Source organism: Bison bison, unplaced genomic scaffold, assembly GCF_000754665.1.
Source record: "Bison bison bison isolate TAMUID 2011002044 unplaced genomic scaffold, Bison_UMD1.0 scf7180017864469, whole genome shotgun sequence".
Taxonomy (NCBI): Eukaryota; Metazoa; Chordata; class Mammalia; order Artiodactyla; family Bovidae; genus Bison; species Bison bison.
This window is the reverse complement of record NW_011495030.1, coordinates 1,002,937-1,025,625: the sequence shown is the minus strand read 5'-3', so window position 1 is coordinate 1,025,625 and position 22,689 is coordinate 1,002,937. Positions and strand designations below refer to the sequence as shown.

At 37.2% G+C, this 22,689-nt stretch overlaps 1 protein-coding gene across 2 annotated transcripts in view; it reads right to left on the bottom strand.

Moving 5' to 3' along the window:
• The window catches only part of LOC105003463 (transient receptor potential cation channel subfamily M member 3-like), a 76,425-nt gene that overhangs the window by 44,217 nt on the left and 9,519 nt on the right, over positions 1–22,689 (bottom strand). For both annotated transcript variants that reach the window (XM_010860632.1, XM_010860633.1), the window contains exons 2-3: positions 13,711–13,924; positions 10,213–10,337 (exon numbers count right to left, since the gene is read on the bottom strand). In XM_010860632.1, the coding sequence (XP_010858934.1) occupies positions 10,213–10,337; positions 13,711–13,924 (339 nt within the window). The remainder of the gene's footprint in view (positions 1–10,212; positions 10,338–13,710; positions 13,925–22,689) is intronic.

The window sequence follows — 22,689 nt, the reverse complement described above, 5'->3', positions numbered from 1 at the left end:
AATTGATGCTTTTGAACTGTGGTGTTGGAGAAGACTCTTGAGAGTCCCTTGGACTGCAAGGAGATCCAACCAGTCCATTCTGAAGGAGATCTGCCCTGGGATTTCTTTGGAGGGAATGATGCTAAAGCTGAAACTCCAGTACTTTGGCCACCTCATGCAAGAGTTGACTCATTGGAAAAGACTCTGATGCTGGGAGGAATTGGGGGCAGGAGGAGAAGGGGACGACAGAGGATGAGATAGCTGGATGGCATCACTGACTCAATGGACATGAGTCTGAGTGAACTCTGGGAGTTGGTGATGGACAGGGAGGCCTGGCGTGCTGTGACTCATGGGGTCGCAAAGAGTCGGACATGACTGAGCGACTGAACTGAACTGAACTGAACTGAAGGCCTCTGTGTACCTTGACTTTTCAACAAAGAGGGAATGTAACAGAAATTGCTCAAGGAGTTAATGAGGTGGAGGGTCTTTATATAGGACATCTGTAGGGCCATTATCATTGTCAGGAGAGAACTGATCTAGAGACACTGTGGCAGAATTGAACATTGTTCAGGAGCATCTGTTCTACTTGGATAGGCTTAAATCAATCATGTTGGAGTTGATATAGGGCACTGGCTGGAATTTTCCTAGTTATTTTTACGCATGTTCTGGTCTCACCTGGGAGTACCTAGTAGGAAGTCAGGAGATGGAACTTTAAGTTGTAGTTCCTCTAATTACTAATTTGTGACCCTGGGCAAGTCTTTCAACTTATTTGTCGGGGGCGTGTGTAATTTCCTCCATTCTGTCTCACCGCATCAAAAATTTGCAACGGTGGATCAGTGTTACAGCTTGGTTACTGCTCAGTTTTATTTGCCAGGCAAAGGAAAATACATCCTTGAGGCGTGAGGGCAGGTCAACAAAAAAATAGAGGGCTCAATTTTGGCTCCTCTTTTTATGTGTTTTTTTTCTCCTCCCCCTGAGCCTGCCCTATGTAAATTAGGCTAGCCAGGAGGGCTGTTTGTTTCACCTGAGGTTCTCACTCCCATCCTCGGACCTTCCTCTGTTCCATTTTCATGCTTCTCCCTCCTTTGTCTTTTATCCACCGGGATTTTGGACTCCTTTTTCCTATTCTAACTACCTAACATATTCATTCATTCATTCACACACTCAGAATTTCTCTAGGAAATGTATGTGGTAAGTAGTGGACTGGCTTAAAGAGACATATAATCTTGCATCTAAGTAATATCTGAAATAAATGTTCAAAATATATTTATCAAAATAAACTTTTTGGATGGTAGTTTCTCATCTGTAAGGTAGAGGACTTGACTATAAATTCTAAAGGCTTTCTATCTCTAAAGTTGAGTCTGAACAGTCTGTACTAAAAAATCCACTTGCCTTTCCCAAGTTAGTACACAATGATGACTTGCTATGTGTTTTGGCTACAAAAAAAGTAGTTTGCTCATATCTTGGGGGTCTCTTCCATTTTGTGGTGCTTTCCACAATGCAAGAGTTGTTTAGGTATCTGTGACTTCTTTCCTGAATAGAACTGAATTGAGCTAAATCAGGTTTTTGAGTCATCAATCACAAGCCTTCTGCAATCCCAGACCTTATTACCTGGTGAGGTGTGTATAACCTGCCCAGGCAATAACAGGGTAGGGGATGTATAGCCCACTGAATCACTCTTTCCCTCCTAATAGCACCATGATTATAATTTTTACAGGAAGAAAATTAGCACTCTTTTTATCACTTATTGCATGCCAGGCACTGTGATAGACACTTTTAAGTGGATTAATCCACTTCATGCTTATTTTAAAGACAAAACTATAGGGCCTCAGAGATGTAAAGTGTCTTGGCCAAATCTGCCCCGCTAAGCACACTGTTCCCTCTAAATCACATGTGGACCTTAATTTCCTTTACAGGACAGGAGACATTTAGAGGAAAGACAGAGGACCCAGGCTGATTTTAAATTTCTAAACGATATTATGGTTGGTTTTGCTGTTGGACATTTTTGTCAGTGACTCAGCCAGGCATTAAAATCCTTCTGACAGCTGATCATATTATTTCCAGACGAGGCCTCTAGAACTAGAGAGTAGACAGAGGTCAGGAAAGGCAGCAGCAGCAAAATGGGGTTTGTGCTTTGGAGAGAGAGAAACAAAAGCAGTGGCAGGGTTCTCTTAGGATCAGGCATGCGTTTCTGGGAGAGAAAAGAGCATACCGCAGAGCAGTGGGAAACGACCTCTGTGTCTGAGATAAAGAAATAAGGGGACTGAGAGAATGACATTAAATAAAAAAAGAAAGGCACAGTGCATCCTTAAAATTACAGTGAAGCCTGAGCTAACAGGGCACTGGCTTGTTGTTTCCTATTCAGGCAGCTCAGCTGTAAGTCTAGGTATAAAGCAGGGTCACACTGAAACCCAGACACTGTTTCTCAGCTCTGCAATCCAAGCAAGAAACTAGCAAACCCAGAAATCCATCTGTAAAGAATGCCCAGATACTTTAGCTGCTTGACTCCCACTAAAATCCACAGGAAAACAAATGCATCATTTTACAGCACTTTGAAAATGTGTTCAACTAATGGGCTTCAGAGAGTTGCACCATCCACATTTCAGGCTTTCTGCTCAAATAGGTTCGCCTCCTTTTGCCTGTCCTGAGGGGGACTGTGTATCACTCAGACACAGGGCTTACTGGTTGTGGGAAAAGACCTTAAGTTTTGAAAGGGGTTCCTTGCTTTAGAAATCACCATGTATCAGTGGGGTGATTTTAAAATATATTTAGAAATTCTTTGAAAATCTTCCCTTAACATGGCTGGATGCAGTGACTCACTTTTAAGTATTAATAGAATCAAAAGGGATGGTGTGTAGCTTCCAAAACTAGGTCATAAGGGGCTTCCTCTTTGCTCTCTCTTGAACCACTTACTCTGGTGTGAGCCAGGTGCCATCAATAAGGCACCCTTCTGAATAGGTAGGTCGACATGATGAGAACTCTCCCCAAAAGCCATGTGACTGAGTCATCTTGGAAGAAGGCACTCCAGCCCCATTCAAGCCTTCAGGTGATGTAGCCCCAACTTACAACTTGACTGTGACCTTAAGAGAGACCCCAACTCAGAACTACCCAGGTAAGCTATTCACAAATTTCTGATCTTCAGAAACTGTGAGACAATGAATATGTCTTAAGCCATTAAGTTTTGAGGTACTTGTTACACAGTGATAGATAGCTAACATAATAGTGTATTGTTATTATCTTCTTTGAGATTTCAAAACATATTCTTTTCCCTCTATGCTGGATTCACTGATGCATCACAATTTCATGACTTCTAGCGACCCTGGGTCCTCGGAGTTGCCTAGCATTCCATCTCTGGGCTCCAATTAGTCCTGGTTCCTGTTCTCCACTGAGGCAATGACGACCATCCTCCACTCTCCTCATATGTCTGACCCCAAACACTGTGATATCCTCATTCAGCAGATCAACTGACTCCTGTGCTTACACACTTCCCAGTTGGTTGACTTTAAGCAGGTTATTTACTATCGGTGTGTCAGTGCCTTTATTTGTAAATGGAGATTATTATGATTATAGGCCACCTCATTGGGGCATTTTTGGGGTTCAGTGAGATATAAAACTCATGAAACAATCCACATATGAACTCAAATAAATGACAGTTGCGCATATATGGAGAAGTAATATTGCATAATAAGTAAAGATATGATTGAGGGCATTGGCTGGCCTAGGTTTACATCCCAGCTACACAACTTACTAGTTATGTAACACCGGACAAGGTACTTAATTTCATCATGTTTAGTTTCTCTCATTAGTAAAATGGGGATACTAAAAATAACTTTTGAGTGCCATTATGAGAATTAAATGACTGTCTGTGTAAAATGCTTAGATGGATGCTGATACTTACTAAGCTTTACAATAGTGTTGATATTATTATTTCTGTGATAAATGATAAACCTCCAACTAAACGTCAACATCCTACCATCAATTCTTTGCCTACATAGTTTTTCTTCTTCTCCTTTGGTTACCAGGGTACACATGGTTAATCTCCCCTTTAGCTCTCATCACCACAGGGCCACTCTGGGACTTATTTCATCAATTATCTCCTCACCATCCCTAACTCCATTTATACCATAAACATAAACAAACTCAAATCTTTCCCAGTTTTGAAGAAAAAAATCCCTCCAACTAAGGTTCTCTTTGGCTACTCATGTCCCTTCTCCTCATCTCAGCCAAACCTCTAAAAGGAGGTTTCTAATCGCCATCTCTACTTTTTTCCCCTCCTCAACCTATTGAAATGTTGCTTGATCCTTCATTTGGCTTCTGAAACAGCTTTGATCAGTGATGCAAACGATGTCTGTCTTGATAAACTGAGTGAATGCTTCCAAGTCCTTATCTTCCTTAGTCCCTCAGTTATACTAGGCATTGCCCTTCACTCTATCCTTCTGAAGCACACTCTTCCCTTGATTTCCATAACACTCTCTGCTTTTGCTCCTCTCTCTTAGCCTTTCCTCTGGTCTCCATTTGCAGGCTCCTTCTCTCTGCTCAACCATTAAATATTGGCTAACACCAGGATCTGGGATATTCTTAGGCCCTTCCTGCATCCTGTCCTGTATTGCAGTGACTTTAGTTGTCATCTCAGAGAAGGCACCCCATTCCAGTACTCTTGCCTGGAAAATCTCAGGGACAGGGGAGCCTGGTGGGCTGCCGTCTATGGGGTCACACAGAGTCGGACACGACCGAAGTGACTTAGCAGCAGCAGCAGCAGTTGTCATCTATATGCAGACACCTTCTGAAACTAAGTGGGTAACAAAACCTTTCTCACAGTTCTGCTGGACAATTTCACATAGATATTTCAAAGGAACTTTGAAACCAACATGTCCAAATCCAAATTCAACACTGCTTACTGAAACTGCATTGTCGTGCAATTGAATGGAGTCCCGAGCCTGAGTGTGGTCCAGGGTTAGCTAGCATTGGCTCCTTTATGACTGTACAGCATTGGTTGGGTCTCCTTGTCTCAGTTTCTCCTCTCACATCCTCTGAATATATCTTATCTAACCTATCATAGAAGTCCAACAAATATCACGTAAGGACATTCTTGGGAGGTTTTCTGAGCTTACAATATGAAGTTCACATTTGGCTTACATTTGAAGTGAAAAATATACTGAGTTGAAAACTGTACTAGAATTATCCATCAATTGCATTATTAAACTCGATATTTCTTGGCTTAAACTATAAAAATTACATCAAAAGAACACTTTCCAATTAAAGGTAACAACTTTTAAAGGTTATAAAATCCTGAAAATAAATGTATAGTTTAGGGAAAACAGAAGATATCATTGAATTCAAGATAATTTAACAACCACATGAGATCATGTTTTGAAAAGCTACCCAAACACAATTTTCATCCTCAGGTTAAGATGAAAAGTGCTTTTTCTTGTAATCATGTCTAGATTTTTCATTTGGCATGTTTTATTAATTTAAATTTGGGAAAAGACAAATCATAAAGGCTTCCGAAACTGTTAAATTACCTGAAACAATTCTGGTCAGATTGTTTTCTAAAGCAAGAAGCTCAGTCTGAAAAGGGTCATATGAAAATCACAATTCATTTAGGTCTTATAATGGCACTTAGAAGTTGTTGTTTTTAGTCTCACTATCATCCTTCCCATTTTACTGATGGTGAAACTAAACACGGTGTGATTAAGAAACTTGCCCAAAGTTACACAAGTACTAAGTTGTGTAGCTGGGATGTAAATCTAGGCCATTCAGCTCCCCAGATCATATTCTTACCAATTCACACTGGCAACACTTGCATAATCATAATTGCAGATTGAGAGTATTTTAGGGACAAAGAAAAGGGCTCTGGTCACTCTCATTGAGACTACTTTTTTTTTTTCATTCTACTTTTGAGTTCAATTGACAGGCATAAAATACCAGCCAGTATCTCAACTAACAATAAAACATAATATCATTAAATATTTTCTTATAGACCACCTGGCATACTACTAATTAAGAGTATGGGCTTTGGAGACAGTGAATCTTGGCTCTAATCATTATTTAGTTTTCTTATGAAATAGAACATAGCTCAGAAGGTTAATATATATAATCACAGAGAGCTTGCTCAAATAAAAGCTCTCTCTCACACACACACAAATTAAAGTTACTATAATGATTATGCACATGGAAGTTGTATAAAACAGAGAGAGCAAGTGACTTTTACGGTTAATTTAGAGGCAAAGAAATCAAATTTCAGAGTTTCAGTGACATGTCAATGCCTCATCTTCATGCAGAATATCATGTTAATGGTTAATGACAAACAAGAAAACAATTTAATTCCTATATTTGATGAGTTTTTAATTAAGTTGAGGAGTAAGATAGTTGTGGGAGAATTGTAATCAGAGATATGACATTGTGGGTGAAGTCAGGAAAACTGTCTTGGTGGAAGGGAGGTTTGAGCTTCGTTTGAGGGCAGTATAGGATTCTGGGACATGGAAGAAAGGAGCAGTACCAATAATATGGAAACTCACAGAGGTAGAATTAAACTTAAGAGCTGAATAATATTCATTTTAAGGTCTAACAGCAGGGCAAAAAATTGTTATCATATCAGTATTCACAGCATTATTCTTCATTAAAGTCTGTTGTTTTATTAATTGAAAATATTTGGTTAAACAGAGTTGAAGGTATTCACATTTTAAAGAATTAAGGCGAGTTCTATCACTCAGACAAGAGGATCATGCATCTGATTCAAAGGGGTTAGAGAAGAGCCTGTTGGCCTCCACATTCCCTACCCAACATGTAGAGCTTACACCATTCACCTCCCAATTTGAGCTACTATGTAAGAAAAAAGTTTTTCATGCAGATGCTTGGGTAAAAAAATCCCTCACTATAGTTACTATAGTATGCTCAAGCTCTGTAATGAGTAGAGATGGAGTTGTGGTAAAGTTGTGAACCAGATAAGATTTATGATTATATATTTTCCCCATAATGTTTTGTTTTCCCAGAAGCCTGAATTTCATCATGGCCAATCATCTTCCTCAATATTTATTATCTACTATGCATTTGGCTCTAATTTGAAGTCAGAATCCAAAGATACATGTCCTGTATCTTTCAAGTCTAGTTCAGAGATAAGACTTGAAGTAAGTGCTTTAGAATACCTACAAGCACTCCCTAGGGCAAATTAAACTTTCTTCTTTAGTTTTAGGACTAATATTTGCATTTATGGTGCCATTCCAAAGGTATATTCAAATTCTAAGATGAATAGCAATGCAACTGTGATGTCTACTACTTCTATCAGTAACATAACTCTGGTAACAATTGAATTTTCAGCCTCTAAATGGCTCATCTGAGAGCCAGTCCCATAGAGATAAAATGATTTATATTTTCTGTCGGTTTAGATATAAATCTACTGTAATAAAATATTTGGCATTAGATATAGAGCGTTTCTTTTATCCTTATATTTTTATTTATTTCAAGTAAATTTCCTAGATTTCCCTTGACATTTATTTTGTGCCACTTCAATCTTATTTTGGGATATAGATATACACTTGAGCAAAAATTTAACAATCCTATGTTTTCAAATGATTGCATTTTGATAGAATTCTGAAATGGCCAGGAATTTTAATAATATGTTGGTTGTTTTCCTCTGCTACCTGATGTCTGATATCAAAAGGTTTCCTTTTTAATGTTTATTACACATGAGTTTGTTTATATAAAATGGAAGAAAAAAGATAGAAGGTATTGAATCGAGCCAGTTATGAAAATTATTGTAACTACTTAAAAAAGTTTACCAGACAACACTTCTATTTCAATGAAGTTTGGGCAGATTTTCACCAGTGACTTACCAACATTTCATTCAAATACTTCTTTTATGATAGCCTGACACATATTAGAATGTCTCTTAAGCTCTGTCATAAATCCTGTACACCAGAAACAGCACTTTTGCTCCAAATAATTTACAGACACTGTCACTGAAAAACAAACACTATTATATAAGAGCTTGAGGAAATCCTATGCATATTCTGGTTTCCCAGTTTGGGGGAAAATATGCCAGAATGGTTAAAATGCAATAGACCTTGGTCAAAGATTTACTAAAGGACAAAAATACAATTGTTATTCCTGTGCTTTCTACAACCTGCCAATTTTATTTCCTTTTCTCAATCTCTCTGCAAGTTCACTTGGATCTTGGTGAGCCATGACTTGCCTTTATTAGACCCCTGTAAGCGGGGACAATGAATGTGCACATTTTACTGAACTTATAGGTGGCTTTTTCTGCTCTCTGCATGTGAGTAAGCCCTATTGGCATAGGCACAAGTTCCTATAGGTATAGCACTGCTAAGAAATACAGGGAGAAAGAAAAGGAGAGTGAAAAAGAGAAGAACGTGAGGAGGTAAAATCAAAGGAAAAAAGCTAGAATTGGAGGAAAATGAATTAGAGGTGATTTTTCTAACCCAGCAAGGCAAGTGAACACAATATAAGTACTGCCTTTTTGCAATCATATAGAATTATAAGACAAAATGACACAGAAAGGCAGTGCCAGCATTCTTTGAAAATGATTAAGCAACTGAGGTACTTACATAGCTACTCTATCTTGAATAAAGAAATAATTAGCTTTCATTTATTCATAGTTCATCTGCATGAGAAAGTTCCAAAATGGTTTTCCCACCACAAAGCTGAATAATAACAACTCAGGTTTACAAGAGAGATGTGAATCTATGAACATTTAAAAATGACTTCTGAATCATCACAACATTTTAAATAGTTAATTCATTTGTTAATAAAATGAACAATTAGATGCTCTTGGTATTAGGGGACATTTTAGCATATTCTAATTCTTTAAGAACTGTTTTTGTTCTAGTTCACAATTGATATATACTTAAAAGTCAATGAGGAATCTAAGGCAAGAATTAACCAAAATATATTCCACAAAGACTAGTCTCAGATACTTTGAAAAAAAATTAGAATTATTTTCCAGTCAGTTCTGCCAACATAACAATCTGGGAATTGCTGCTTGAGAGATTTAATTTGTATGTGATATAAAACAGCAAGTACATTTTAGTTAAGAGAATACTACACTGACAAAATATCTTATTCCTTATTCTATATATTCTGGATAGATTTGTGTTTCTACACGTAATTTGGTAGCATAGATATGGACATTTCTTATTACTTAAAGGTTCTGAAGGATTCAAAGGGTATTTATTCACTGCTTCCATTTCATGATCTTCGACTTTTAAAGTCAAAGTTTTTGCATTGTATTTTAAAAACTGCATATATTTCACTGAAATAGGATGGTTTCACTATATTATAACACAATAGAAGAAGTGGTTTAGGACCAGTTACTTCTCAACCTCTTGGATTAAAAAAAATTTTTTTTGGGGGGAGGGCTCAAACAGACTTCATGTTACTTAGAAAAAACTGCTCAGCACATTTATTATACTGTATTGCAGGTTTTTATTGGGAACGAAGGATTGTACTGATCTGATTTAGAGAAGCACTGATAAATAATTAATTGCTAAAATTATTGGGGACAAAGAAGTGAATAATGCCTGGCAATCTGTGTGCATAGTTTAACCCATACAAGTGGAATTTTGGAAAGTATTACATAAGGGGAAAATCTGGTTGTTGGTAGCAGAGAAAAACTCTAAAAGGGAGGTAAGGAATGACTTGTCTGAAAGTTTTAAACAAATAAAAATGAGACCCTGGAAGGCACAGAAATAAGATGATGATTCAGAAAAAAATAGGATCAAATTCTCTGTTCAGTGTGTGGTTCTAGACATCAGAATAGGAAAGAGAGGGTGATACTCTTCTGAGTTTGGTCAAGGGCTTCTGAGTAGTCCTGGAGTGGGGAATAAAGATCCCCAGGAGTGTGCCCACTCCTCACCCAAGCATTTAGCAAAGGAAAGGGAAGCCACAAGTTTGAATGGAAAGAATCTCCCTCTGTAGCCTCCTGTCTTAGGTGAAGGACACTCAAATAACAAAGAAGCTGGAGACCTGGGTGAAGAAAAGTCCCCATTTTATGTATTAGTCAATGAGCTCATTTTGTTAATTAATTTTAACATAACTGGGCCAAGAGTACTTGCAAAATTTGATTGATATTTTGATTGATTGATTTGACTGATACCTACTGATTCAAAACAAGAGGGAAGTTAAGTTTTACTTAGGACTTTCCTGATTAATTTTATTTTACTCTTTTGATATCGCCTCTATGAGAAGTAACATGGAGGAGAAGCTCCCAGAACTTACATCTCTTCCAATCAGGTCTTCCTGGTTTTCCACAATTCCCCAGGGGGCGATACCTATGGTACATATCTTTCCTCGAGACTTAGATGCATGGTCCTTCAAGGCATCGCCAACATGACGAATAACACCTAAGCAGAAAAAGAGAAGTGTCAATTTTTCCTTTCAAAGCATTGGTTTCCATTGATCTAAAAGGAAACTGTGGTAACTGTTTTTTCTAAGATTAAATGCATTGAATATAAAATTTTGACACATTTCTACAAAACTACACTCGTTCAGGAGAGAACATAAACTTGTAGCTCTAATGCTGGATATGTTTACTGGACTTACAGATGAACTCTAGCAATGAATTCCTTATTTTATCTCTAATGAAAAAAAAAGAATACAGTGTCTATGAAAAGGAAAATACTTTATACTTAGAGAATCTTTTTCTTATAAGCACAATGATGTATTAACATAACTAAGAACAGCATGACTATATGCTATAAAAAGCATCATTTATAATATATTAAATCTGTACCAAAGTTTGTATATGAATTAGGGTCATCAAATAAAGTAACTGCTTGCTGCTGCTGCTGCTAAGTCACTTCTTGCTTAGCTTGGATTTTGTTAATCTTGATTTCACCTTCTTATATACAGAGACATAATGTGGAGACTCTGCTTGTAAAGAAAAGGTTGACATAGTCTGTGGAAAATTTATGTTAAAAATACATGAATACATCTTTGTAGACATCATTCTAATTATTTTCCTCTCTATCCAAATGGCCTTCCCATCACCACAACCTTCCTCACCATAGTTAAGAGTGAGAAAATTCAGTTTACAAGATGGTAGGAAACGTACCTTTTACTTTTTAATAAACTATTTGGAGAAGATGTAATTTCTAATCTTTTAACTTCCCTCTCAATGACCATTTTTATAGAAGTTATAAAATATATTTTCTAAGAAAAGATGTTTCCACTTATTCTTTAAGGAAAACACCACCCATTCTTCAAAGAAAGCTCATACCTAGTGCCATCTCCTATATGAAAGCTAAGTTGGGTTTGATTTCTTCTCCATCTGAACAGGGTTGCAGTTGGGGTATTTTGAATAGTTCAGTATGTCACTGAACATACTCTTCTGTGGTTCATAATCACAGGTGAGAAATAATGTCTCTGCTCAGAGTAAACTCACTGAGGAGAAGGTTGGAGATGAGGGTCTTACTCTCTGCAGGTGCTTCAGGTGCCAGCACAGAGTGAGGGCCCAGGAACTGGTCACTGAACTGACTAAGCACACAAAGCACACCAGGCAGTTTAACCACAGGAGACAACAGACATGTGTGAACAGCTCAATTCTGCAATATTTATTACATCAAACAGAAAGAGCTGCCTTTAAAAAAGTCAAACAACAGGGTAGTGTAAATAGCCACTAATCCATGTTCAGTTGTGCTGGGAGTGTTGAGAAGAGCATCAATTTCACTTACTCGCCCATCTACGGGTCTTCTAAAAGAGAGTATTGATAAAGAAAAACAAATACAAAAGCAAAGCTATCAACATTAGTGTTAAATTTTTTTCCTATTTATGTGCAAAACTCCTTTGGGGTCCAGTCCTGGACAAGAAAGCTAACCTTATGGTACCCCTCCTTCCATCTGCCACAATTCTATTATCACCTCTTACTCAAGCTGAGTGTGCCACCATTAGAGCCTCACTTTGAGTCCTGGACTGAACACTATGCCTGGAGAGAGGTAGAGGTGAACTCTTTGGTTTACAATATTTATGCTGTAAATTCTCCTTTTGATATTAGATGCTTTTCACAAAAGAAGAAAAACAATATACAATGCCCCAAGTTCCTGCAAACAGAAGATAAGTATTTCTTTCCTTTCCTTTTTTTTTTTTTTTTTTGAGGGGCGGGTGGGAAGCTGGGCTGTGCTGCCCTACTTACTGGAATCTTAGTTCCCTGACCAGAGATCAAACCTGGGCCCCTGATAGTGAGAGCGCTGAGTCCTAACCACCAGACACTAGGGAATTCCCTAGTAAGAATTTCTTTTAGAAACTTTTGAGTTGCTCTCCATAGGAGCTGCAGGTTATGTCAGGAAAGCAAAAGACTGAATAATCATAGGCAAATGATGCCTGTTAAACTGTGAGTGGAAGTTGGAGCTTAAAACCTGAACAGCCAAGAAAGAAAACGGTTCTGTAGATGTTTGATCACCATAAAATAAACAGCTGGCTGGGCAGGTCATTCTAAGATCATGTCAGTTTACAGACTGAGTCAGGGTTTCACATGACAATGATAGGCACAGGCAATTGGCAGAGTTTACTGCAGAAATGCACCTATGTTGTGGTGGGCTGAATGTTCACAAATTCTAGATATGGAGAAGAATTCTGAGTGCAGGTCTCATTTAAACATCATCTAAACCAGCGGTCCCCAACCTTTTTGGCACCAGAGACAGATTTCACGGAAGACAATTTTTCCACGGACAGGGGTGGGGTTGGGGAGAGAGAGATGGTGCAGGCAGCAATGCAAGTGATGGGGAGTGATGGGGAGCCACAGAGGAAGCTTGCCTGCTGCTCACCTCTTGTTGTGCGGCCTGATTCCTAACAGGCGGTCCACGGCCCAGGGACTGGGGACCCTGATCTAAACTACAAACAAATGACTAAACAACACTGAGATAACATTTTTATTTAAAACTAGTTGGTCCATGGTTATGTTCAGAATGTCCCATTAACTTCAAATGTGTCCACATGGGCAGACTTTGAATCTTAAAACAAGTCTGAATTAACTTACTGCAGCAATACCTGTCTCTTCCAATTGGCACTTCTGATTCACTCTGGGGAAACATGTCAAAACAATTTACAGGCATCCATTCCATTATCAAATGCACATTCATAATGTTCTGCAGATAAGCACTTAACTCAAAGTGGCTTTTCAAGAACTGATTTGACAGCCTCCCTGGATCACAATATAGAAATTCATTTGAAGGTAGAAAAAACTACTCGGACTTCAGAGTGGGATATGTTCTATTGGTGCAGAGTTGATTCAATGAAATATTTTAAATGATAAACACATACTACTCCAGAGTTTGCTGTCATCCTAGATGGAAAGGGCATTTTTCAAAAATTAAAGCTACTTGCATCAAACTTAAACTCACTTAAAGAACAGATATGGAATCTCCCATTTAGAGCAAAAGTTATTCCTTAAAAAAATATTGGATGCTTGTTTGGCAATTTGAGGCATTGAAAACAACCTGTCAAATTCCATCAGTCATGTTTATAAATTCTATATTGTCAAGTATTCCAGTCTGTGTCTTAAGTGTAAGTAATTCTTGGTGGAGAAATGGCAGTACAGTTATCATTTAGGTAGAGGAAGGAGTGAGAAGCACTGAAAGGAGCAATAACCAGCAACTGTGGACATAAAGGGGTAGGGGATGAGGTGAGGATATGCAAACATATTTAACCTTAGAAGAAAGTGATCTTAGTCACACATTCTTGTGATCTTATGCTGACCTTCTCTGTCCTACTTCCAATTACCTGTGTTAACTCCTCCAGTGAATATCCATGCTCCAGTTGTCATGGCTGCTTTGATGAGACCTTTTCCAAAGACTTGCTTGAGTTTTGGCTGGAGTTCAAAGTTCTGCAGGCCCCCATGCACTGAAATGAGAAGCTTGGGAAGCTCCAACTGCCATTCCTTGGTCATCAGGTGTAGGAGGAGATCAGGTTTTGTATCGAAAGATACTCGTACATACTAGAAAAAGAATGACCGTTGATTAGGGAGGCAGGGCAGGGTGGCTGTAGCTGCTTGTCTTTACTGATTGCAATGATATGTGCAGTTACTTGAAGAAAATGTCTTGTAAGAAATAAGATTTTTTTTTTAAAAGGGCAAATCAATTGCTTTACTGAAGACCTTCATTAGATAAAGAGATTCACCATTTTTAACAGGTTTTTTTGAAATTCTGAATGACTACAGATTTTAAAATTATTTAACTTTCTAAAATGCAGTATAAACACAGCTTTCCCCAGGATGACTTCTTTGCTCAAAGGAAATCATATTTATATTTAATCTTAACATTTGTGCAACAGTTCAAATGTTGCTACCATTTTCAATATAAGCAATCCCTTTATAACAACTGAACCTATATATGACTGTTTCTGTGACCCTATTATTTTGGTAGGTTTAGAAAAATTCTACAGTTCTACATAATGTAACAAGAATGTTTAAATATGGTAACAGCTGATTACATTTACTTAAACCTAAATTAACTGCATACCAAATGTTTGCTTTATCTTTCAAAGAAAAGTGACAAAAGTCATGCCAATTATTTTTATAGAATAGTTGAAAATATTAGAGTGCATAGCAGATATCAAGGTATTTACATATGCAACTAGAAATAAAGTTATTGTAAGCATATATAAATAAAATTCTATAAATACATACAATGACAAATATACATACATATATATATATATATAAAACTAAACATTTAGATGGGCTTCCCATATGGCTTAGGTGGTAAAGAATCTGCCTCCAATACCGGAGACCCAGGTTCTATCCCTGGGTCCAGAACATCTTTCGAGAAGGGAAAGGCTACCCATCCTAGTATCATTGCCTGGAGAATGACATGGACAGAGGAGCCTGGAGGGTCTCAAAGGAGTCCATGGGGTCTCAAAGAGTCAGACATGACTTCAACTGTCATGTTATATCTTTTTTAAAAATTATATAAATATTCTCATTTAAATCTTTGTTTAATTATATAAAGATTTCATTTCTATCTGGAAACAACTAGAATACCTGGCAAATGCACTGAAAAGCCTTTTGCAATGCATTGCTGAGCTGGCATGAAAAGAGAGAATATTCAGATACCTAAAGAAAGTGGAAGCTGGAATCTCAGGAAGTAAGGAATACCAAGGGAAGCTTTGGCCTTGAGGCTTTCTCCTAAACCCTGGAAGACCCTGAACAGCTGTTTTAATAGCTTAATGCAGTATTGGGGTCATAAGGAGAGACCCCACAGCTTTATGTGTGGGGTCTCTCTTTAAATTCTCCTCTGGTTATTTATAAACAAAAGTGGGCCCTCATACAGATTTTGGTCTACATCTGCATTCTCAGTGTGGTCTGAGAAACATCAGAGTATTTAATGTAAGTGGAGTAATGGCTCCAGATAACTGGCAGAAGCACATGCAAATTATTTGTGGAGGAATGTATCATCAATCCAGGTCTCAAGTAATTCTCTTGGGAAAATAAGCATTTCATTGTAAAAAAAATTACAAATTACATAAGGAGATAAAGCAACATGAATGAGAACCAAAAGACACAATAGGTAGCAGAATAAGATCCTCAAAGATAGTAAAATGCTCTGACAGAGAATATAAAATGGCTACATTTAATATGTTAAGAACATAAATGAGAAAGCTGAATATATGAATAAAGAAAAAGATGATAAAAAATAATCACATACATTTGAAAAAGAGTAAAAAACAGAACTTCTAGAAACTAAAATGTAAAAATTTAAATGAGAAATACAATAGAAAAATGCAACTATAAGATCAGACATTCTAACTATCAGTTCAGTTCAGTCACTCAGTCATGTCCAACTCTTTGCGACCCCATGAACTGCAGCACGCCAGGCCTCCCTGTCCATTACCAACTCCAGGAATCCACCCAAACCCATGTCCATTGAGTTGGTGATGCCATCCAACCATCTCATCCTCTGTCGTCCCCTTCTCCTGCCCTCAATCTTTCCCAGCTGAAATCAGGGTCTTTTCAAATGAGTAAGCTCTTCACGTCAGGTGGCCAAAGTATTGGAGCTTCAGCTTCAACATCAGTCCTTCCAATGAACACCCAGGACTGATCCTATAGATACAGAGAAATAAACCAGACGCAGCCTAGAAAAACCGGAGAATTGGAAACACAGAAGAAAATGTGATAATTTTATAGGAGGTAATCAGAATTCTAGATAGAAATAAGAGATAACAGGGAAGAAACAATACTTGAAGAGATATCAGCAGGGAATTTCTCAGAATTACTAAAAGATTCCAATTCTCAGATTCAAGAAGTTCAGTGAATCTGAAGCAGGATAACTAAAAAGAACCCCCATCCATACATCAGTCATAGAGAACACCAAAGGGTTGGAGTGGGAGAAGCATTCAAAAGGAGCTAGAAAAGAAATACTGATTACCTACAAGGAAACAGTCACTAGACTGAAGGCTTATTTCCAACAGCAACAATGGATGCAAGAACAGCGTCTTCATTGTGCAAAGAGAAATTATTTGTCAGTGTAGAATTCAACAAAAAGTATCTTTCCAAAATAAGATCATTTTACAGACATTTTCAGACTACTAAAACCAATGGCAACCCACTCCAGTGTTCTTGCCTGGAGAATCCCAGGGACGGGGAAGCCTCGTGGGCTGCCGTCTATGGGGTCGCACAGAGTTGGACACGACTGAAGCGACTTAGCAGCAGCAGCAGCAGCAGACTTCACTGAAGGAATTTTTAAAATACATGGAGCAGGCAGAAGTTACATGATCCCAGATGGATGATCTGGGATACAAGAAAGGGTAGTAAATAAAGATATTAGCATAAACAGAGTAAATCTTAAAAGATGTTGGTTGTAAAATATAAAATGATAATAGTGTCTAATTTATGGTGGAAAGGGATAGAATAAAGTGCTGGATAATATAGAATATAAATTAGGAAGCAATAATGAGAATTAAAGTATTCTAAAGTCTACATATTGTGAGAGAAAAGTATTAAGTTTGGAATTCGTTAAATATTAATGTTGAAGCTGCATAACAAAAAGAATAGACTTGCATGTAATCATACAAGCATGCTTATAGATGTATAACTATATACAGGTATCCAGAGCATGACAATGTATTGTTATATTTTTTGGATCTGGGAGATCCCATTACTATAAAAATCTCAAAAATTATATGTTATTCTTTTGTTAAAGTATATTTTAAGTATATTTAGCTGAAATGTGAGGCAAAAACATACAAAATAGGAAAGTAGCTTGATAAATTAAGCTGCATCAAGAAATACCAAAGAGCTAGAGTTTACAATTTATTGTACATATACTAGAAATACAAAGAAGTATTAGAATTTAACTAGCTGATTTTATATTGATTTGATCTACATAGCAAAAATTAAATCCATAATGGAAAGAGTAAAGGTTGGCAATTTTAGCTAAGTACATTATATTAATAGAATTTTATCACTTATATCAACAGAATTTAACTAGAGTTTATAATGTGTGAAATAGGAACCTTGGGGCTGGAGAGAAGGTATCGCAGTGGTAGAAGCAAATATAAATGTTTCTTAAATAAAAGTTTTAAAAATTATCATTGTTATATTTGTTATCTCATTGAGTGACTGTTTATAAGAAGGCTACCTATATAATGGATGCTATGTTTTCTGTGCCTATACACTGAATTTATGCTACTTAAGTAGTCATAATTTGGGAGCTTTACTAGATTAAATTTATATAATTTTGACTAATTCTAGAAAGGGATACTTAGTCAAATAAAGTAGAACTGAGATTCAGAAGGCTTCAAAACTATATAAACAGTTCTGTATGGGAGATGCTAAAAAACTGCATTTCCAGTTATTCAATATCTTGATATCTCAACATCACTCTCTTATTCCTTCAAAAAAATAAGGATCCATATTCTTCTAAGGTGAGATATAAATTACACTTCTAAATATAGAAAAACATTTAAGTATAAAGATTCTTCTAAAATTATATGCCCCTTCCAAGCCTAAATAGTTGTTTCAGGCTTGTGATTAGGATTATAGCTTTTTGAACTTCAAGATAGCTCACTGAGTGTCCCCACCTGCATGTTTCATTTAGCCATGTCAATAATGTGATATTCTGAGCCATAGGGAGTATCTGGGAACAGACACACCTACATACTAACTCAGTGTGAAGAGAGACTACAGTCACACTAAATTACTACAGAGACTGTGTAATAATTTTCATAGGCTTAACCTAGCTAAATATGCATTCTGGAGTTCAATTATTTACAGTGATTAGTAAGAGTAACTCAAATATGTTTTTAGGAATAAGTCTCACTTGGTAAATAATTCACTTTGGAGCTTCTAATGTTATATATACAACTTACCAATAAGGAACCAAATTTACTGATCACATGAACAGTTCACTGGAAAACTACCAATTTAGTGAATATTTTAAGATTCCTTTTGAACTAGATTAATCTTTTTCCTAGTTAGGAAACCAAGAAAAGCTTGTTTATGACCACAAAACACTTGCTACCCAGTTAATAAGTTCTCCAGTGGAGATGAATGAATGACCTTAGATCACCTTCTCCCTAGCTCTCTATCTTACTGAGGAAGAAAGGAAGGCCTGTGTAAGGTCCTTTTGTTCATAAGCTCTCTTTCCATATTTCGCCTGGCTCTCAATTTCTTAACTACTGAGAAAAACACCCTAAATCTACAACCAAATCCCTTGTGTTCCAGGCACATATATGCTGTGTGTGAATTTACACTCCAGGTCTCTCTGACGCCAGGTCCTTACTCTTGACCTCAAAAACATAAATGCCTTTTCTCTCCTTACTTCTCCTTTTCCTTTCCCTATAACCAAGCAGTCTGCGGGTTCTAATGACCCATTTTTCAAATCGTGTTCTCAACCAGGCCTTTCCCTCTACTGCTTTAGTTGCTATTTTAAGAATAAATGCTCTTACTAGGATGTCAGTATGTGTCATGACAACAGTCCTAATGGCTTTTCTAACCCTGTGTTCTCAATGAGACACCAACAGGTGACTCCTATCCCCAATACCTTTTTAATAATACTATTTTTCAATTCAAAGGTTTACATCACATGTAAACTCCCATTCTGCCTGTTGTGATCTCCACAATTTGGCCTTACTCTACTTATTTAGAGGCATTTCCCCCACTCTTTTCTGTATTTGGTTAATTCTATTCCTCAAGTCCTGGAAAACCCAGTTTCTCCCCTTTCATCTACATAAATCATTCTTGTCTTTCAAAGGCTCTTATTGACTTTTCCTTAGAATGCAAGCTCATGTTGACACAGTATAACTCTTAGTCAAACTGAGTATAATATACATAGATATTTTCCCCATTGTTTCTTACATGTGTCGGTTTTATCTCCCCATTTGCAAGCTATCTGAGGGGAGGGGGCTCATGAGTTACCTGACCTATGAGTTTGGATAATCCTTTCCCTCCTGGCTATGGATGTAGCTACAATCTCAGAAATAAAAAGGAGTTTGGAAATATCATAGCAATCATGGGAACCAGAAGTCAACTGTTTCAGTTCTTCTGCCTTATGGATGAGGACACTGAGACCCAGGGAAATCAAGTGACTTGGACATCAGAATTATTAATAGTTATCTACTAGTTAACCACTCACCCAATCCATTATTAAAGCAACTGTTACAGTGGAAACTCTAGGTTGAGCTGGGCTCCTCAAACTTTAACATTGAAAACTCATCTGGGAGAATCTCAAAAATTCAGGTTCTTATTCAGTAGGTCTGAGGTGGGACTTGAGGTTTTGCATTTTTAACTAGCTCCCAAAAGGGACCACATGAGTAGAAAGGATTACAACTTTTCCCAGACCAAAGATTCTAAGTGGTGTGTCTTGTGTTCATCAGTGGGCCAAAGGCAAGAAAGAACACTTTAATATTTTACATAAAAATCAAGAGAAGAATGGAGGAAAAACTGGAAAATTACTCAGGCCATGAGAAATAGCAAAGTGCAGTCATTAATAAGCTACTCAATTCCAACTACCTGATTCTTTTTTACCAGGACTAATTCTTATACAATGGAATCCATGATTAACTACATTATTTATGTTATCTATCAGCCCACCCCTGATTATCTAGAAGCTGATAAATAACACAAATACTAGCTGTCCCTGTCCCTTTATTGTTGGCCATTATTTTAGATTTATTTTGTTCTTCTCTTGGAGAATAAAAGATCTTTTAAAATGGAAGTATTTAAATGGATCAATCCATTACCTTTTGTCATGTTTTTGTTTAGCAGCTCAAGGAAACAGTTTAGGGATACAAGGGTAATTAAAATTAAGGGATAAAAGGATATTTTATGATTACATGGAGATTTCAATTTTTAAATTATATTCTTATGCCCATAAAAATCATGTTATTCAGTAACCTCTCCTGGAACTGTATTAGTAATATAACAGTTAATTCTTGTGCCAAAATCAGCAGCTTCAGGTTCATAAATGGTTGTACCCAGAGCAATTAATTCATTCCTGCTAAATGGTCAATGTGATTAGAAATTAGGAGCTATTTTGGTTATCAAGGTAAGTAATTTTCCCTGTCCACTTGTGAAGTCATTAATTGCTAAGGGGTCACCTTACAAATAACCAGAAATCTTCCTAACATGTATACTAAATTCTGTGACCTGGGCAGTACTCTGATGCAGTGATGCTTGCTCCCATTTACAGGTTTCCCTGGAGGAAGGCATGGCAACCCACTCCAATATTCTTGTCTGGAGAATCCCTATGGACAGAAGAGCCCCGGGGGCTACAGTCCACGCGCCCCGTCGGACACAACTGAGCGACTAAGCACAATCATGTGCAGCAACACACTCAAGCATCAGATACTGGCACTGTAAGTCGTCTGATCAGTTTGAGACCCTCTCTTGTGAAATGAGGGTAATCCTGAACAGCACATAGAACACTAAAGAGAAAATTGTGGGAAAGACCTGGAAGGAAAACCAATACATGGAAATTAGACTATAGGCACTCGCAAATGACTTTTGCACCACATGACCTACATAACTTGCCTTTAATGTACCTTTCAAAGTAGACCTTTGTGAGTTATCTGGGGAGTGACTGGTACAAGTTATAAAAAGTACCTATCCAGAGGGAAACTTCTACCTATGTCTGTGGCCACCAATCCTATCCTTCTCCTTCATGCCTTTAGTTCCCTAATTTTAATTTCTAGAAATAAATTGAGCTCAAATGAGTTATCCACACCTGTACTAACATCATTAGTGTCCCTGCCTGACAGGAGACAGCCTGTGTGATGAGCTAATGAGATTAAGAAGAGTATCTAAAGAAAGCACTATACAAAACAGAAGTTAGTTCTGTTTGAAATTGTACTACGTGATCTATTCCTAGGTGCTTTGGAGGCCAATGCATACAAGCATGATTTTCACAAGAACACTTTGAATTCCAAACCACAAACTTACAAATGAAATTTTGTAAGTAAGTCTATAATAGCAAATTAGAGTTTTTGTTTTGTTTGAGTGGCAGAGGGCTTTGGTATCTAAAAATTTTGAGTTTTTGCTTTTTCCAGTTGTTAAGTTTTTTTGCTTGTTTGTTTAGCAGGTGATTTCACTGCAGTTTTTCCTAAAGCCACTCTAACCTGCTCCATCACTAGAAATGATAACTATTCACTTGTCAAAGCAGAACTCAACTTTACTACGGCCTCACTGCATTAAACTGGGAGGGAAATCACAGAGATGCCACAGATCAGACAGCATTCTTCTCTTCAAAACACCCAAGGTGGTGAAGGCTGAGTGGAGAAGCAGCCATCACTACTTAGAATAGACTGGGGCTGTTTAATTAGAAATAATAATAATGTTTCTTAAGAATTCTGAACTTGACCCATTGTGCAGTAATTTGTCTCTGGTTTTAAACTAAATTTTTACTCACATCGTTTTGCCCAGCTTTTAAATGAAAAGGTAAAATAACTACAGGACAATAAATCTGGTTACACTTCTGGAAATGGTAAATGGCAAATCTTTCTAACCCTCACTGAGAGACCATCTTCAATTCTGAGAAATAATCAATTGGTATATTTCAGTAGTACTTTCTCTGAGTAATGGAACTACTACAGCTAAACCTATTTTAATAGTATTTTTAATGCCTTTCTTCTGAGCACGTAGAGGGAAATTTGCCCCATTTTCCTTCTATAGAGAACTGTGACAAGCATCTTTTCATTTTCTAATTCTCTGTAGCCCCATTTAAATGAGTAGTTTTAATTAAAGTTGTGGCCAAGGAGAATATGTTGCATCAGACTCCTGAGACAATTTTGCTGATGTCAGCTTTCCAAGTCCATGGAGCCTTTGGTTTTTCACCAAGTGTTTAATGCTTACAGTAGTTTAATGTGCGAGCTGAACCACTAGAAAGAAAGATCCCTAGAAAGAAAATATTTGGAATGCAAATGTAAGGTGTCACTGTTATAGGAGTTTTTGTTTGATTGACTCACAAAATATTGGGAGTGAAAATGCCATTGTAATTTATCCTATATTGCTTTTAGGATTCTTCAATATTAGATAACAGGTGCTCCGGGTGATTGATGCTGATAAGCCAAAACTAAAGGTTTAGAAATAATATAAAACTTCACTGAGCATATGACCTAGTTGCAGGGGGGTACTCTGCGAATTTTCTGCCAGAATTGCTTTTGTGTAAAATTTCCTAGAGCAAGATGGGTTTCTTGAGGAAGGTTAGTTCTTACTTCTCTATAGGTCTGTGATTAAGATCAGAAGTTTAAATGATACATTCTAGCTTT